This window comes from Falco peregrinus, chromosome 6 (genome assembly GCF_023634155.1).
Source record: "Falco peregrinus isolate bFalPer1 chromosome 6, bFalPer1.pri, whole genome shotgun sequence".
NCBI lineage: Eukaryota > Metazoa > Chordata > Aves > Falconiformes > Falconidae > Falco > Falco peregrinus.
Genome location: NC_073726.1, coordinates 48,477,237 through 48,496,748, shown reverse-complemented (window position 1 = coordinate 48,496,748; position 19,512 = coordinate 48,477,237). Strand labels below are relative to the sequence as shown.

At 36.2% G+C, this 19,512-nt stretch overlaps 1 protein-coding gene across 4 annotated transcripts in view; it reads right to left on the bottom strand.

Moving 5' to 3' along the window:
* The window catches only part of NR2C1 (nuclear receptor subfamily 2 group C member 1), a 44,661-nt gene that overhangs the window by 17,489 nt on the left and 7,660 nt on the right, over nt 1-19,512 (bottom strand). The window contains exons 2-7 of one of the 4 annotated variants that reach the window (XM_055807364.1): nt 17,884-17,944; nt 12,634-12,741; nt 7,506-7,736; nt 5,419-5,526; nt 3,996-4,077; nt 1,072-1,251 (exon numbers count right to left, since the gene is read on the bottom strand). In XM_055807364.1, coding sequence (XP_055663339.1) covers nt 1,072-1,251; nt 3,996-4,077; nt 5,419-5,526; nt 7,506-7,736; nt 12,634-12,741; nt 17,884-17,937 — 763 coding nt within the window. In that variant the 5' untranslated portion in view covers nt 17,938-17,944. The remainder of the gene's footprint in view (nt 1-1,071; nt 1,252-3,995; nt 4,078-5,418; nt 5,527-7,505; nt 7,737-12,633; nt 12,742-17,883; nt 17,945-19,512) is intronic. The other 3 variants (XM_055807366.1, XM_055807367.1, XM_055807368.1) reach the window with 3 other exon arrangements.

Here is a 19,512-nt window from a genome sequence, read left to right as displayed (position 1 = left end):
ATCACTAAAAAAAATAATCCCTTAAGCAATAAGCTAACAACCTGGGCAAAAACCCAACACATCAGCTTGACTTGTTCTTAATGAAATGATGTAGTAGTCAAAGACCAAACATAGACACTAAATTTTTCAAGTTACAATTGAGAAAGAAATCCCCTTACTATAGTATATATACACTAAATTACATTATTTTTAATTTGGATCTTTAAGTGGAGGCTTACAGCTTCTCCTTCTCTCAATTTCACTATCCCACACACTCTGTAAAGGACTCATGGTACCCTTTACCATGGACTGTGTGTCTGGATTGAACCCACGCAACTTAATGCACTTAAAGAAGTTTCTCAAGTTAGGACCTTAGACAATACAAAGGGAAAGAGACATTCACAAAGTTCAGATCAGACCATTTAAGATCTTGCTAACACCCTGACCTACACTCACTGACTTCAGAGGAGCAGATTCTTAATTTTAATAGCTCAGTGAAAATACAAGGAACGAATCTGGGCTTTAGCCTACAAATACATCATCTTGCTTTGAGTCGAGCAGAAAACATTCAAATGAAACTTACAGTATTATATCCTATGGAAAAACCTCTAGCTCTACAGAATAAAGCCAGAAGACACCAGTTTACACTTTGATTTTAACTGTCTGCAGAGCTTTGCCAAAAGTGAACAGCAATTGCTGGTATGCTGTTGTGGGAAAAGTGGCAAGAAGGTAAACGATTCAAAATGTTCAGTACCTTAACTTACACATAGAAAAACTGAACATCATATATAAAAAACAAAGATGAAGACATGCTTGACATTTGCCACCTAGGAGTAACAGTTTATTCACTTTTACCACATGCAATGCACTTATTAAGCCTGTCAAGCAATATGCACACTTGTAAACATTTCAGACTTCTATACACCAAACTTGTACAATGCTTTAAAAGAGAAAGATACAGCGATTTTAAAATACACAATCAAGATAACAATTTGTAATAATACAATACCTTTTGCATAAAAAGCATACCTTTTGTAGCATAAACTTTAACATAGCTGCCAACTGAAATAATTGACACTTATTCAGACTTACAATCTTGTTTCATCCCAAACGCGATGCATCTCTGCAGCCTACAGTACTGACATCGGTTCCGGTGGTGTTTGTTAATGACACAGTCTTTTGTTCCTCGACATGAATAAACTAAATTTTTCCGTATACTCCTTTTAAAGAATCCTTTGCATCCCTCACAAGTTACTGCTCCATAGTGACGCCCTAGTTACAGAACAACAAAACCCACTACATTAATTTTACACTGTAGTATTACATTTTCAGAGGTTTTATTTATTAAAAATGAAGGATTTACCCAAAATAAGAACACCTTTTATCCCCATGGGTTACAGATCTTAAAATATATTCTGGCTGTAAAACAACATACAAAGGCAAGTGAACCATTTTTCTAGTTCACTTAAATAGGACAGATTTTACAAATAGGCAAGTTGCCTATTAAATTCTTGCTGTTGACAGCAGTGTTAAAAAAAGCTAAGAAAACAGGTTAGCAGGAACACAGAAGTAACTCTTTAATTTACACACTCTGGCAATTTTTTTAAAATGTTGCTACAGTCAAGCCCTATTATTGCTCATTAGAAATTTGGCTGTCAAAATTGTATGCATTAAATCTAATGAAACCATGGTAAGTGCAAACAGGGCATTTGACAGTAGTAGGTAATCACTTCAAAGATCTTACTTTCACCTTTCATTTTCCTAACAGGGTAATGATACATCCTTAGTTCTTTCCTTAAAACTTCAATGAAAGTATAACCTAAAATAGCTAAATAATGTTTTTAAAAAATCAGTTCTTCTGTTAATTTTCTAACACACATATATATGTTTTATATACATATAACAAATATAAAAATCTCTAGGATATACTACAGAAAAAAGTAAAGTTGAAAAAATATTTTTCAGAAGTAAATTGATTCTGCTATAGCACAAAATTCAAATATACTAAAAAGTACTGGTTTTGATTAAGGCATGCTTGGCAATTCCAACAATTTTAATTCTATTATCCTGAAGAAAAAAATAATCCTAAACCCAAAGATCACTGACAAACACTCAAAATACCCACTGCAGAGGCAGTAAGGCTGCTCTTTGACCTAAGTAGGGCACATTGCAGAAATAAATCTCAAACAGAAACTAATTTAAGGGAAAATGTATTTTTAGATTCTTTCCTCACTCCTCACAAACTTTTTTTAGATACATCAATCTTGTCTGCCTGAAGTTTCTAGAAATTCTGACAGGTTTTCTAGGTGCCTTTATCACAACCACACTACTAAAATGTGGAATTTATAAAACATCATCTATATTAAAAGAGTATTACTAAGTGAAACACTTTAACAGCAGTTGAATTGTGAATACTTCATATGCACCCTGCAAAGCACTGGGGCTGCTTCTTCACCGGCTCTTTGATGTAGCTTCTTGGACTCCAGCTTGGAGGTGTCTGCAAAGCAGTTTGCACGACACTGCTTGTCACTCAGGAAGCTCCCCAGCACCTGCAGCTGCTCAGGGAAACATGGCACTCTCCCCAAATTTACTACCACTGCTTGATATCCCTGGGCCAGGACAGGAGGAATAGCTCCTGGGATCTCCAGCCTCTCAAGGAGTACTCCAGCCCTCCGCTGGGGAGCCAGGAGTCCTGCCAATTGGAGCAGACCAACCCAATCTTTGCCTTATGTTTGGCAGTAATTCCCTTTGAGATGGCTGAAGTCTGACTGGGGTTCTAGGAACAATACAGTTCTAGATTCTAGTTCTAGTTTTAACGGTAAACTTTGCCACAGACAAAAAATTTAACTGGTTTTATTTTCTAGGAAGTTTGTTCCCCATCCTACTTATTCTCATTATGACATTTTAACATTAACTACTTCTTCCCCTTGGCCCCCATTTTTATACACTTTATTCTCATCGCTTCCCAAAAGGAGCATTTAACTGCAGCTGTCATATTTTGGTGTTACTGGAGGTCCATCATACAGACTTCATGACAAACCATATGAATCTTCTAATGGAGCAACCATTTCCCTCCTTAACACTAATTTTAGCTAAATAAGTAAAGAGCAAAGTTAAATGTCTCATCTCTCTTACACCCCATTGTCTTTAACAAAGAAAGTGCAAAGAAAAAGGAGCTGTCAGCTAAACTATACTGAAGAGCAAGCCCTTGTAGCTCTCTCTCTCATTTTTTTAAAAATAAAAGACAAGACTCCCTCTCACCAGTTCCAACCCTGACAGACCTAGCACACTGAGTGGCAGGCACATATGCAAAGGGAATGTGGGAGACAAGAGTTCTCCAGTGCACTGCTCCCACTGTGTTTCTTTCCACTGTCTTAATACACAAAATTCATTGCATGAAACATTTTTCTTTTCTTACCTTAGCACTCTCCTTTGGTAAAATATGACTATACCATTATTAAGCTTATTTCTTACTGGAATTCTAATACGTTTTTACCATTTTAATAATGGTTCTTCAAATAACCAGCTGTCCTGCATGAATCTCGTATTAGCATTTTTTTCATATACTTGCAAAATATTCCTTGCCTACTGGTTTCATATTTAAAATAACGAACAGGTTTCTCATATATTTTAAGAGAACCTGTCAACAATAACAAAGTTCACTGCATGACCTTATTTTAAGGAAGGAAAAACTCTCAACATTGTTGCCCAAATAATTTTATCACCAAAGCTTTTCTAGTAGAAAATAAAATATTCACCTTAAGAAAGAAAGACAAAAACTGGTAGAGAGCATTAAATTGACAATGTAAAACAAGAATAAATCTCACCCATGGACACGACAGTATCATTTAGTGTAATTCTTCGCTGAAAGGCTAGCATATCCTTTCTGTTTGTGCATGTACGGTTGTATATATATGCATACGCATGCAAACTGTTATATAGCTTCAGAATAATTTTAAAATGCTTTTATAAAATTGCACGGCTTTAAAAAAAAAGAAAAAGAAGACAGTAAATACCTGATGCCTTGTCTCCACATACAACACACAGATCAAAGACTTTATTTAGGCCCTGTTCACTGGGGGAGTTGTCTGTAAATATCTGGAAAAAAGTGTGAAACAATTTAATTTTTCTTACCATCAAGAAAGATTAAAATATATCTCATGCTTGTGTTTTTTCTCTAAGATAGGGACCAAATCTACAAAATATAAGGTTTTCTTGACTACATTTTACAGTCTTCATCGACACAAAGGAGCCACCTGCTGTGCCACTGTGCTCCTTTTCAAGATGGAACAAAAGTTTTCCTTGTAATACTTCTGAACAGAACTCAAGATTTCATTTATCTAAATACTACTTCTGCAAAATGGAGACATTTTTAAAAACATTTAGCATTTGCATACTCTTACCTTTTGTTCAATTTTGTATTTATATCCTAAAGACTTGTTCATAGCACAAGAGACTGAAGCATTAAACAGACGGACCAAAAAAATCCCTTGTAAAGGCTACTGTATCTACGTTCTGGTTTATTCACTCATTTTTTTATAATACACATAAATAGTGGAGCAACAGAAAACATACTCTGGACACTACCATTAACTATCAAGTGGTATATAGTTTGGCTTTCAGTAACAGTTTGACATTAATACAGTATTCTTATCTTGTCTCATTCATTTATCGCTGGTACCTGTAAAGCTTCATTAAGCACACATTAAAACCCCTGCAGTGCAGGGTAGGTGCTACTGCCTTCCATTTGATCTATAAAAACTCTATCCCACTGCGACATAAATAAAGCACAGCAAAAATTCCACGTAAAAAAGGAACACACATATCACAAGTAACAACCAAATATCATCTTGACAATTACGTAAAACAGAAAAAAAAATTATTATTCCCGTTAAAGAGATTACAGTTTAGAAGTTTTAAGAGTTTCTAACTTGTACTGTGCCTTAATGGGAAATCAGACTCATGCTTGCCTTGCATATTCAAAACAGGACCTCTGATAAAAAGAAAGACAACTTACTGAAAGAAAGTACAGTACCTGCTATGGAAAAAATTAAGAAATTGCTTTTTTAGAAAGTTTGGAAGATAACATAGACAACATATATGAGAAGGTTTAACAAGCATACTTCTTTCTAGTTAGCCTTTGCTAACAGTATTGTCTCAGAGATCCACCTGTTAAGTTTTCTTTTAATAAAACATCTTTTTAAGAAAAATAATATTGATGAGTTAAAAAACATTAACCTTTCCTTCCTAATTTTCATTATTAACATCATATATTTTTCATGGTATCATACTACATATATATATATATCTCTCAACAAATTCTAAGTCCTTCCATAAATGAAACCTGCACAAAAATGGGAAGTTCCACATAAGGAAGGACTACAGAATTGGGCCCATGAGGAGATAAAAATCCAAGACTTAGAGAGCTCATCAACTGACCTTGAACATGAGGAATAAAAATTGATTATTCAGACGAAGAAGAGCCACTGAAAGTACAATTGATGAGGGGACAGAGGGCCTTGCCAAATAAGTCAATGTAAAGATAAGCTGCAATAAAAGAGATGTTTTTTACATAGCAAATGAATGGGCATTTCAAGTGAAGGCTACAGAAGAACAACAAAAAAGGTGAAACTGCAGATGAAAAGATCATTTAGGGAGAAAATATGAAAGATCCCAAAGAGGATGCAGTTGAACAGCAAATGAACAGTACTCTCTATTTTATGAACTTTAAGTGGAAAAAAGAAATCGCTACCCATACATATATACTGACAATCAAACAATCTAACTAAAGTGACAAAATAATCTGTTGCCTCTCAAACTAACCTATTTTGCCCAAATTGTATAATCAGAGTTTCAATTTTTTTGTCCAGACTTCCTCTGTTCTTGAATTTTGCCTTTTAAACCAGTGTGGCACATTTCTCATCTCTTAAGTTGTCTTTGAAAATAATTTTTTAGATGGAGTACTTCAAATCATATCCCACTAGCGTATACTTTTGTTGAGGTTTACCTAAAATACAAAGTGTATGATACCACTAAACATGCTTAAATGCCTCTCAATAGGATTGGCTTTTGCTACTGCTCCCCTATTAATAGCAAGCAAATTTTCTTGAGCAAAAAACGTATGTCCATTTGCAAAGATTTCTAAGTTTCAAAAAAAAAAAATATGTAATACATAATACACAGATGTGTTTCAAGCTTACACAATATGTAAGTAGCGAATCAAGAGTAGTGGACAAGGTCTCAGAAGAGCACAAACTAAAAAGATCAGGGGTCTTCAGTTGAAAAGAGATTACTTGAAAGAGGACATAATAGTGACTTATAAAAACAACAGAACCTTTATAACTGTTTCTTGTAGTGCAATAGACACCTAATTTAATACTTATTTCAGAAGATCAACTAAAGTGTTCTTTGCACAACACACAATTACACTACACGATATTATACAAACCAAAGTATATATGTTCTATATAAATAACAGAAGTTTTTTACACTTTAGTGTCAGCTATCAAATATGATGGTCTCATTGCAGTCTCCAAGTCAGGAGGTTGCTCTAAATCAGCAGCAAATGGAAGTGAAAGGATATGCTTAGAAGGATCATTATTCACTTGTCCAGTTTTTGGTATTTTTCCTTAAGCAACTGTTTCTGGCCATTGTTTAAGTGTAAGATACTGGACTAAATGGACTGTAGCTATCCTAATGTTTTTTGCTCACCTACCACACTGATGTGTTTTAACAGCAGCCTAAATGTACATGGGTAAACAACACGCAATAACTATGCTTTAGCTGGAGCACAGTAATCTCCTGCTTCACGCTGAAGGAGCTCACATCTCCCAAGTCTTGGTGCATGTTATTCACATCAGTGCCATCCCATTCTTTCCAGGTGATGATACGGGGCTGAAAGCTTGGCAGTTGGAGGGTGACGACTAAGGAAGCGGCACATGGGAGTAATGTGCACTGGGGACCAGTTTAGGGAGTTACAACCCTGGCTAGTTACAATCTCACCTTAGCAAACCCAAAATCTTTAGTGGTGTTTTTCCATCCCCACAGAGTCATGTACTTCCCTACTCAACAGTCTCTCTGTGAAACTACCTTGGAGTACAGTTCACACAGCTGAACATAGTTAGAACAGTGTACAAAAAGGAAAACAAGCAGCAGGGGACGTTAAATGATAAAGACAATGGAGAAAAGAGTATGCTTTTTAACAATACACAAAACCACACAGAGAGTCAATGAAGCAGAAATAAAGGACTGTTGTATGGCAGCAGCTGGAAATGGCAATAAAAATAGCAGTATTCTTTCTAATGTCATGAGCCAGGATATAAATTCTAAAAGCAAGAAATTTAGAAAAAAAAAGTTTTCTTCATAATTTCTAAGTTTCCATGCTGAGTCCTAGTGCAAGGAAAAGGATACCGTTACAAAAAAAAAACAACTCAAAAAAGGAGAACCCAGACAGACATATTTGGAAACAAAACCATCTCTTCTTATCCCATTTGAACGAAAATTATGAAATAAAGTGGATTATCTACCTGGATGTGTTGTGCAGATATATCAGGGGATGCAAAAAACAGTTGGTTGACACCTGCAGCATCTGGAGTTGCTAGGATAACTTTTCCTGGAGTGGAATCTTGTCTGGCAAGGATCACCTTGCTTGGGGTAGAGCCATCATGATTTGTTAAGATGAACTGCTTGCCTGCTGAGCTCTGATCAAGTGCTGTAACAATCTGAATCTTCTGGCCCGTCTGCTGATCTGTGACAATCTAATAATACATTTATCTCAAATTGTTACGGTAATTTAAGTTGACCTTTGTGGCCCAATCTGGGCACTTGAAGAAAAAGGGAATTTTGCCTTTGGCACTTGTGAAGCAGGATTGTCTTCCCCTTTGTCACACAAGAGTAAAGTAAACTCAGGCGAAACCTTGGACTTTCACTGTATTTGAAACACATTTCAATCGAGGGTATTTGAAGTCAAAATCTGAGTTCATACTCAAGTTTTACAATTAGCCCATGCTTTTACAACACTACTGAAACCCTTGACAATTGTGGCATCCAGAATTCAATGTATGTCTGTAGCTCAGCCCTAGGACCTGTCAGGTTATGAGAAATTTTAACTCTTGAATTCACTGCATACCACATGAAGTGCTTAGCACCTCCCAGGTTTGGCTGCTTAACAAAAAACTTCTTAGAAACACAAATGTAGACTTCCAAGTGAAAAAAGCAAGCATCAAACAGCAAGAAAAGCAATAATCTTGTTGCCCCTGTATAGACATTTTAGGCTTCATTTTGTGGGGGGCTTTTTTTGTTACATATATATTCCTGAATAAAATAAGTAAACCAGAATTTCTCTCCCTGCCACCTTTTTCCTTTTTTTAAAGTAAAAAGTTATTTTCATGTTTCATTTCATGATCAACAGACCCACAGACTGGTTTTTTCCATTTTATCCTATTGTCAAGCACAAATACAGCAGAATTTTATTGAATAATCCTCCACTAACCACATTTTTTTTGCCAAATTCGTCAGAAGATCATAATCCTCAGAAAAAATAATCAGGATTCTGTGTATCTTCCATTATAAATCTCACTTTTAGTCACCTCCTGCCTTTCTCCATCAAAATGCCTATAGGGAAAACTGGTTTATTCTGGAGACTGAGGAAACTCATCCCACAAAGACTGTCTCCTGCAAACTATTTTTGAATCACAGATCAAAAAAACAGGTCCTTTTTTTTCTTCTTAACCTATAACCAAACATTTATGTCCATCTATCCATCCCTAACATTTATATGGCTATAATTACTGATTAAATTATTTATGTCATGGTCTAACACTTATAACTAGTTTCATGCAATTAAAGCAGCAAGATTCATTATATTTTCTAGGTGGAGAACAGGGGCACTGAGACACTGAACTTCACACAAGTGTTTATCAACTTTGCTATTGCACCTTCACAACTAGCTTGTTATTTTCTCTAAACATTCAATACACCTAAGTTTGTTTCAAAAACCTATGTATATAGCTTACATTTTAAAAATATAATAATTCATATCTCTCGCTGCTTGAGTATCTAATTTCAGCAATTATAAATCAATATTGGCACTTTAAAATATTCAGAAGCTGTGAGTTTCAAAATAGATAAAAGGAATACGTTTCCTTCAGGAGTGGCCTTTTGCTATTAACATGTTAATGGATCAAATTTCAGGTTTTTTCTCTGCAAAACACAATTAAAAGCTTGTTTAAGAGAGAAGTCCAGGGAAGACAATAAAATTCCAGACACTAAAGATATAAGAAAAGAATATAAATTATTATGACATTTGAGGTGTCGGGTGGGAAGACAATACAAAAACCCCAATAGCTACCACAACGATTAATACAGGGTTCTCCATTCAGTCTTCTCAAACATCCACATGCCTGGTACCACAAATGACTACAGAAGTCCCTTTTTTCTCCTTTCATTTCCTTTATGTTGGTTCCATATTCTTAAGGTGGCAAACTTTCTTGCCCTTTTAATTCCCTTACTTGCTTAACTTTCTCCTTCCATTCCATTTTTCTTCATTCACAGCCTTTATTTCTCCTGTGTCATTTCTGACTATTTTCAAAGTAGCTGATGCTCCCTTCCCTTTCTCTGCAAACACACGCCATTTATTGGGATTAGAAATCCACTGCATGTTACCCTCAACAGGGTGCATACACATACAAAAGCCAAACACAGAATATTGTGGTTTCTTGAATTTCCAGACCTGCTGTTCGAAAGACACTCTGAGTTAAAATTTGTCTCCCTATCAAACCCTGTAAGTGCAACTAGGTTACATCAAAAAAGGTGTATATATATACTTGATCTAGTTAGGTTTATACGAAGTATAGTATAAAACTAACTCAAAATCCAGCATGTCCCAAACAGTGAAGATACGAACTCGTATTAAAGTTGAAATTATTTTTTGGATGTATATGCTAAATTACCTTTTTTCCTATTGTAGTCCAGCCCCATAATTTAAAAAAGGTATGTATTTGTAGATAAATATGGCAGGACAGCAGGCAAAAGAATCATTGCTACTTCCCACAATTCCCCTCCCATTTAACACATCGTGTTCTGATTCTTCAAATGGCTTCCTGCAATTCTAGGAGGATACCTAAATATGTAGTTTCCACTACATGATATAGTAGGTATAGCGTTAATGTTAATATCCATACAAAGCTATTCAATCTGCAGAAGTGGTTTCTGCACCTGTCAAGGATTTGTCAACTGACAGAGGCATCAGAGAAAGCGTTTTAAATAATTAAGCACAATCTGTCTGCAGCTGACCTCTTATGGCCATATACCTGCAAAAATTTCACCTAAATTACAACAGGACTCTGAAAAGTGGTGCAGTTCACCAAAGTGTAACAACTGGCAGTACCTAAACACTGAGATAAGAGAAAAAAATAATCGGAAAGAAAAAGAAAACCACTTCTCAATGGAATCCCATCAGGGCTCAGTGACAACACATTGTGTTTCTTAATATACCTGAAACTCAACATCGCTGAAGGGATAATGTTATAAAATATATGAATATATATAACATTAAGATATTAGTTCATGATTGTCTGCTTAAAAACACTTCTCCCATGTATTTTATTTAAGCACCCTGACAATAATGGAGGATAGTATTTCCCTTTATTGCTTTTAAGCCTTGTCTGTTAACAAGTTTTTAATTCCATTTGAATAACATTTCAGTAAATTAAATACCTCAATAATTCTGTGTTCCTGTTTTAGAAAAAAAAATTAGAAAGTGGCTGAACACAGAGGACTCATCCACTTGTTTATAATAAAGCTGCTTTTGAACAGAAATGTCTGTAACAACAAATGTGACATTCAACTTTTATCCTAGAGAAATGTGAGCCTTCCCTAAAAAGGTTGACTACTGAAGCATATTTTAAAGAACATTTTACTGAGGATTTTGTATTTAAAGATTTCAGATAATTATTTACGTGCACTTAACAATAAAAAAGGAAAAAATATTGATTGAAAATATAAACTCAAAACTAATCAATTTAACATATATTTTGAACATTGCACTGAGATGTATTTGCTCCTACAAACTACTTAATTCTTCACATAAATTCTGCTTTGAGGAACGTTTTCATTACTAAGTTCTACCTCATATCTAATTTATTATTATTGATATTGGTGAGATGTTTGTAGATGTCTGTTGCAGGAGGGACGCCATTTGAATGTGTGTTGTTCCCCACATATCAAGAGACAACCATCGCCCCAGAGCGCTTACCATCCATTTTGAAGCAAGAATCTATGAGCATGGTGAAAAGGACAAGGAACAAAGTAGCTGGGTTAGAAACAAGTGATCTCCCAGCTACACGAGACAATTAAAATCTATGTAACGGTCCCTGTCCCTCGAAATACAATTCTTCTATGTTCATCATATTTGCAGTAATTACAGTGCCTAACCAAAAGTAGTTCTCCCCCCACAAAAAAGCTGGCACAGAAGGGTTAGAAGTCTGCCACTGGCTTTGAACCAACAGAACTGTCCCGCTGTTCATCATACAGGCTCATGGGTTTATATGCCATCATCCCACATTCAGACCCTGATGCTGAAATTACCTTAAATGGCTTCACACTACAGGGACATTATAGCACACAGGTATTGACAATGAAAACAGAGAATGAAGAGATGGCGGTTAGTTGATTAACATAAATTAGTTAATAAAAGGAACAGCTGTACACAAAGTGTAGAAAAGGAGTGGAGGTACCTGAAAGAATAAAGATCTACTGGGTTGACAACACTGGTACCATGACTAAAGCACAGGTAGGGGATGATAAAAAAACCCAGAAGATTGTATATGGGGGGGCAGCTGTGAAGAGTCTTGGAAGGCGGAAGAAAAAACTGCACAGAAAATGTTGAAGACTGAAGCCAGCAAAAGAAAAATCAGCCAAGTTTACACTATCAGCTGGCTTGCTTAAATTAGTGCTTTTGTATGCAACAAATTATACCTGAGATTATTTAAAAATGTATTCTGCTGTTGATATTTTTCTCTAGGATGAAACTGAAAAATGAAGCGTTTGCAAGGACTTGCATTGACTTTCAAGGGATAAAATATAAAATTCCATTCCCAAATCCTTCTAATCTCCATCTATGTTGATTTAACTACCTACATTGCTAAAAGCTTCATACCTTCACTTAATTGAGATTATTAACTGGCCAGGCTATGAATTAGTTTAGCAGGACATGTCACGTTGGTTGGGAAAACCAAAAATCAGTACCCTTCTCAGACATTGTTGCCTTGCACTTTTTCATGACTTGTATCAGGGACACAATGCAGTATCTCCCTCCCTCCCTGCTTCCAAATGTAGAAATATTCCAACAATTCAGCTGAATTACAAAATCTAAAAATTATCCAGCTTTTAAAAAGCAGTATCATTACAGTACTGGGGAAAAGTCTTTTTCTGTTCAGTGGTTGTAATTTTTTGTTATCTTAAAATTTTTAAGAGAAAAAAAAAGGCAGGGGGGGAACGATGTTTTACCCCTGTTTATATAGAAATGGTCTCTGCCACCCAGGGCTGAATATTTACATTCAATCAAATAATATGACACAAAAAAATAATTGTATGTGAAAACTGGCAAAAATAAATAGTTCATCTCTGCTTTAAAACATATCAGATGAAGCATACCTGTATACGTTGTGGTAAAGAGAGGCCTGAATCTGCAGGGAAAATCTGTATTCGTTGTGCTGTCCCATCCATTAGTGTTTGTGTACCACCTCCCTGGGAATGGGTAATCTAGAAAGAAGAAACAAACATAATGGATTGACAACGGATAATACTACCTTAAGGATGGATACACTACCTTAATGGATGAAACCTTAAGTTTTCACCAGCTTCTGTTTTCCCTGCACAAGTCTGTGGAAAGTCTGATACCCTTACTCTAGTTAGAAAACTGTTTGTTTCACTGTTTTAAACCCATTTTGAAAACCTTCCAATCCGAAATTTAGAAACATGTTAAGTAAAACAATTCAGTGTTGACAAGTCCATGTAAGTTAACCAGACCGAGTATTTATTACTGTCGATATTCACAAGACACAGTACCTTTCATCATAGCTGTGCTACATTTACACTAAAATAACTTTTACCTCAATGGCTTACTTAAAATGACAAAAGAATTTTTGGTGTGGAAACACAGCAATTTGCCTTTTCTCTTCTGTTTTTCTGTTAAAACAGCAAAACCAGAACAACAGAATTCTATAGTGGGGAACTATCAAGAAAGTTAGAGAAAATTAGTGAAATGCATGAAGTTGGCAAGCAGTGTATCTTAAAACAAATTTAAATCTCTGTGTGAATGCTCTCAGGCACAATTTGTAGTAGTGTTTTAACAATTATCTAAAAATTCGTCACATGCTGTAGCCAAAAGGTATATGGGGGAAGGTATTATTCATTACATTACTTGTCAATAAAATTTAAGAAGTACAGCTACTATTTACAGAGGCTTGATCAAAAAGGCTGGACTTTGTGTAGTACAAAAGTCGTCTGTCTTCACAGAGTTTACAAATACCTTCAAAGTGAAATTTTTGTCTTAAATTCCCAAGTAACTCCCCAAACATTTTGCAGTTCAAAAACTCTGGAACATCCTGCAATTCTGTATTAACAATTCCCAGTATTTACATCATTATAAAAATGATTGTCTTAAGCTGCCACCGCACCCCCCTTAGGAATTAATATAGAGAATATGTATCTGTATTGCAGGAAAGGTCTGTTTCGTAACAGGTTGAGGGCTTTTTCATTCCTTCTGGATCAGCTTCCTGATTTTGCAACCATACCACCAGGTAAATGCTAGTACCAGCAGAAGGAAGCAGGCATGAACACACAGCTGGAAAGGAGTATGAGAAGGGGAAGAAGCAGTGGGTAAGGCTTCACCTTACAGCAGAAATACAAGCTCCCTCCAGCCTAAGCTGATTTTGAAATTTGACCTGAAAAGGCATAACTTTTGGTACCAGTCTCAGCTCTTACAACCTACTAGCTCTTATCTCTTCAGCTTGGTAGGTAAAACTGGTTGGTTAGTCATTCAGTGATCTGGAATAGGACAGCGATGCAGGTTAAAAAGCAGACAAAGAATATTCTTTCCATAATTCAAACCTTCAATCTAGATCTCCAGAATGCTCAAAAGCAGAGCATCAGAGCAAATTAAAGAGTAGTATTAAGCTGCTGGGAGGGATGCTTAAACTGCCAGCACCATCAAAAGAAGAGCTTGTCAAACTACTGTCCAAGCCATTTTCAAACACTGCTTTCTAAAAATATCCGATTTTTCATGAGAATGAATACTTTCAATATTCAAACAATTCATCCACTTCTTTGCTTAAGTAAAGGACAAAGAAATGTTCATTATATAGCAATATTTACTGTTTGGAAGAGGTACTTTCAAGCACTAAAATTCTCCATCAGCCTCTCAAATGTGGTGGTGGTAATGATTTATAGGGGATTGGAGTTTTATGTGGTTTTTATCTTTGCTTTACAAAATAGGCTACATATTCCAGGACTGTTCTATGTATGCTCCCTTAAAATGTCATAATCTACATGCTGTCCAAGGTAAAACCGCTCTTCATCCCCACAAAATGTCAGCTTGACAGTTTTATGTCTATACAGAATACAGGGGGTTTATTGCAGTTTAAAAAAATAAAACTGGTAAGAATAAGTGCAATATTTGTTAAAATTTTATTTTGTATGCATATAACAGACTCTGTTTCAACAAATACAAAACTTTCTTCTGTTACTGTTACCTGGCAGGGCTATCGAAACAAACCACCATATACTTGGTGTACCCAACCACAGATTAAAGAAAGAAAATTGCTCCAGGCTCTTTACAGACAGCTTCCCTACATGAATCAAGAAATGTGATTGTGATGTAGAAACATGAATTATTTCACACTTGGCAAAAGATGATTAGCAGTTGGCAGAATTTGAGAACAGATATAACTTTGCCTATGTGGAGCATAGTGCAGTATTTAAATTCCTTTTTTTTTTTTAGTTTTGATCTTATGCAAAAAAGCCCTAAATTAACAAAAACACATTTGTGATAATCATAAAATCATCTGCCGTAACTTTGTTTTGAAATGCTTCATGAACAAGAAATAATATTATAAAGAAATCAAAACCTATGACACAGAACACTTTTGATGATTATTTCAATGAGACACAGAAGCAGTATCCGTTCTGCTCAGAAAAGGGACATCTGCCTTTTTCCTTTCACATTCTACTGTCCTGGTTTCACAGCTGGGATACTGTTAATCTTCTTCTTAGTAACTGGTCCAATGCTGTGTTTTGGATTTAGTATGACGATCATGTTGATGACACACTGATTTTTCAGATGTTGCTAAGTAGTGTATACACCAAGTCAAGGACTTTTCAGCTTCTCAGGCCTGCCAGTGACAAAGCTGGAGGGGCACAAGAAGTTGGGAGGGGACACAGCCAGGACAGCTCACCTGGACTGACCAAAGTGCTTGTCCATTCCATATGACATCATGCTCAGCATATAAACTGGAAGGAGGTGGCCGGGGAGGATCGCTGCTTGGGGACTGGCTGGGCATCAGTCAGTGGGTGGTGAGCAACTGTACTGTGTATCATTTGGATGGGTTTACTTCCCCCCTTGAGTTTTATTTCTCTTTCTTTTTCTGTTATCTCCTTTTTCATTACTGTTATTAGTAGTACTGTATTTTTCTCTATTTCAATTATTAAACTGTTCTTATCTCAACCCACAGGTTTTACCTTTTTTTCCAGTTCTCCTCCCCATCCCACTGGGAGTGGTGGGGTGAGCAAGCAGCTGTGTGGTACTTAGTTGTTGGCTGGGGTTAAACCATGACATCTACTCATGTAAATTTTTCTTGTAAATTCAATTAAAACTATTTCAACATTCCGAAGAATTACAAATGCTAGCAAAAATACTGCTTGAAGTTCCACAGGCCTTAAACTATGGATTTTAATGCTTACATCAAACAAGAACACCACCAATTACAGCTGGCAGGTGACAGGTAGGTAGGAAGGAACGTAAAATGTTACACAAATGCCCGTGTAAGACCACTTTCCTTGCTGGCTCTACCTTTCAGGCAGTGCACTCGTGCATGGCATGACTTTTAACAGTAATTCTGGCTTCCAGAATCCCATGTTGCACTGCCCTGGGTGATGCTTTTCAATCCTTCTAACTAAGTGCCAGGTTCGGTTGCACCTTGTACCAGGTAAGGGAACTAACCCCAGATGGGGGAGAGAAGACCCTCCTCCACTATCCATAATTTTTTCCAGTTTTGTCCACCACACAATGACATAAAGAGCTTAGATAGCCACTTGGTCTCATGCTACGCTACTCTGGCTCAAGTGAGGACTGGAGAATGCTTAAGTCACACTGCTGCCAAATAAGATGTGACAGTCTTAGGCTCAGTAAAACCTTGCTGAAGGACAAATTCTAATCTACACTGCTGACAGAATGATATCCATGAAAACTGTACGGCTCTAGTTTCACCATGAACAGAAACAGCCAACAGTTCTCTGCAGTGTCGCACCTCCACTCCCTCCATCTTCTCCTCTGCTTTCTTTCGGGTCCCAGCCATCTCCTTTATGCTGGGTCCGGTACTCATTAGAGCCTTCTCAAACCCTAGTCAATGCCACTAACCTGGCAGAAAACCTTTACTTGTTTTCGCTGGGTTGGCTTGCTGTTAGCGTGGAAATTAAATAAGGTGAGAAACAGAAAAAGGACCTTCCTTCTCCCATGGCACTGAGATACTAAGTCAACTCAGTGTCTCATGGAATCACATTATGAAACAACCCCCAGAGAGGCTAAACATCATCACCACACCATCTTGTTTTCTGAGTGGAACATACACTTCAGCTAGCTTTGACTTAATTAAATTTGTAATTTAAAAAACAAACAAAAAAACCAAAAAAAACGCCGCACTCCAGGAATTACATTAACAAAACTACACTAGTAGTACACTAGACACATCATTCTCACCTACAAAGAGGACAAGTGAAAGAAAAACACCATACATTGCACAAATTAAAGTCCTTTGAGACAACCTTAGCAACACTCAGATGCTACAATAAAACCTGTAAGAATTTATACAGAATAGAATTAACTATCTTGCCCCCCACTCCAAATTTTCTATTTGAAATAAAGACTGAAAAGAACTAAAATTACTTGCAAAGTCAGTCCGTGTGTAGATGAGAAACCAAGGGTGGATATTTCAAGCTAAAAAATACTATTTAAGATAATTAAGTTACTTCATCTAATTTAAAATGCTGATTTTAAATTGACTATACTATGATGAAACTTTATAGGTAAGTATGTATATGCTCTTATCCACACTCCCAAACAATCTGTGCATCTCTGGGAAGTTCTCTGGCTGCAGCACACAGATTCTGCACACAGGTTATCGAAAATGAAAACCAGAAGTTAGCAGAAACAAGGGATCAATCTTCCTTTTGACTTACACCAAACACCAGCAAACATTTTACAGTAAAGAGCATGGCAAACCTTTAGCAGCAAAACAAAAAATGACAACTGAAACAATTGCTTAACGGGAAAGTAAAAGCTATGTCCCAACGACTCAGTTGTAAATTTTGTAACTGGAAGTGAGCAAAGCAATTATACAACCAGATGGCTCTCTGAAGCCCAAAAACCAGAGCTGAACAGCTAGTCACATACTGGAAACACTGCCAGATTTTCCTTAGCTTCATTTCTGTGGGGCAAACTTTGGCAAAAAAGACTTTGCAGCATAACTTCAAAACGTACATAGAAGGTTCTTCCAGTCTTCCACAGGAGAGTTTCCAGAAGCTTTGGGTGTACTAAAAATTACTTTCTCTTGTGATTTTGGTTTTTACATACCAGTCTGTACATTTCACTACTCAATGTCTCTTAAATAGGACTCAAAATTTATGTACCTCTCCCATTTGCTGTTCAATAATTTGATGGGCCAGTTCCTCTATGGTTGCCATGAATTTCCTGTCAAAGAAAGGAAAGAAGATGCTTAACTTCTATAGCCTCAAAAGTAAAAATATCTTGGGGAAAATATAGTTCACGTAAGTATGTTCACAGTTGTCTGAAGGCGACAACCCTGCAGAATTTAAATTTGATTATACTATAAAAGTAATGATTTATTTTCTATTTGTAAACTTCTGTATCTTTTTACTAAAGTAACTCGCTTCCTATTTTTCCTCCTCTGCTTTCCCAAAGAGCAACAATACAATAAAATCCCTGTGCGAATGTAAGTGTATTACTGAATGACATCAGGAGGGACATAATTAATATCTTAAAAAATTTAGCTGTTTTTTCTTCTATTATGTAAACTTAAAAATTTAGCACATATTACATGTTTTCTAAAGCTTCTTTTCCCAAGCTACTCCAGAAAACATTCCAAAAGGCTGAACTGTTTCACATGAAATGATGAAAATATTCTAAGCTGGGATCTACTTGAAATTAGGAAATATTCCTTTAACAATTTAAAACAAGTCTTCATTTCTCAGTAAAGAAAAAGATATAAATTAACTATCCCCACACTCTGAGTTTTGATCTTCAATAGCTGGAAGTAATCTTCAAGGTCTTCTCATCTAATGTGAAACTTCCTAATTTAAGACATGCTTCTTATTTCCCCACGCTTGTCTAAACCATGCCACACACCTTCACAGCATCCATCAGGCAATGCAAGAGAAACACTTTTTATTGCTAGTATAGGAAAGGAGTAGATTGAGTCAAATAATTGATGGTTTCTTGCTTAAGAATGCTTTACTCTCAAATGGAATAAGACAGATCAAGATAAACCAAACTATCCAGATGCTAGTTGAAGACTACTAATTACATTTATATTTCCTTTCTGAAGGTATCTAAACCAATGAAAGGTAAGAGCTGGAATTCTAAGACAGACAAAAGAATAGCACATGAAAAAACTGCACTTTTAGAATCTTCTTTATAATGCACTACAATTAAAAGAACTGTAATATTACAGTTATATTATTACTCCAAGAAGAAGGAGAGCCAAAGCTCCTGTCAATTCTTCAAGCACAGAGTTGTTTGCAAACACTGGCCAACTACATCTTACCTCATTTATATCTCACTTTACATATGCCTGCAGAACTATTTTCTTCAGTCTCAGTGTCAACCAGTGAGTCTATAATTCCTTAGAGGAATTACTGCTTAATTGCTCTACTGGTTTCCCTTTTTCACACCAGACTTAAGATCCTTGCCTTTTACCATGAAGGTTTTGAAAACTGAAGGGGTAAGAAATGCTTTGTCACAGGACCACTTTGCTAGTAATACTGTTCACAGCTTATGCTTTCTCCCTTCTAAAATTTTCTGCAGAACCACCGTTAATATTGGAAACACTCTTTCTAAACCTCTATAAAACAAATACATAACCTTTCTTCAATTTGTCTTAAAGGAGACGTGTTGCTGACAACTATGTCAAAACTGACAACATTTAGACAGTCAACATTAGATCACCACCTCTCACACTGTTCAACATTCTGCTTTTGTAGCCTTGTATTCCCTTAATCTATGATGATCCATTTGTGTAC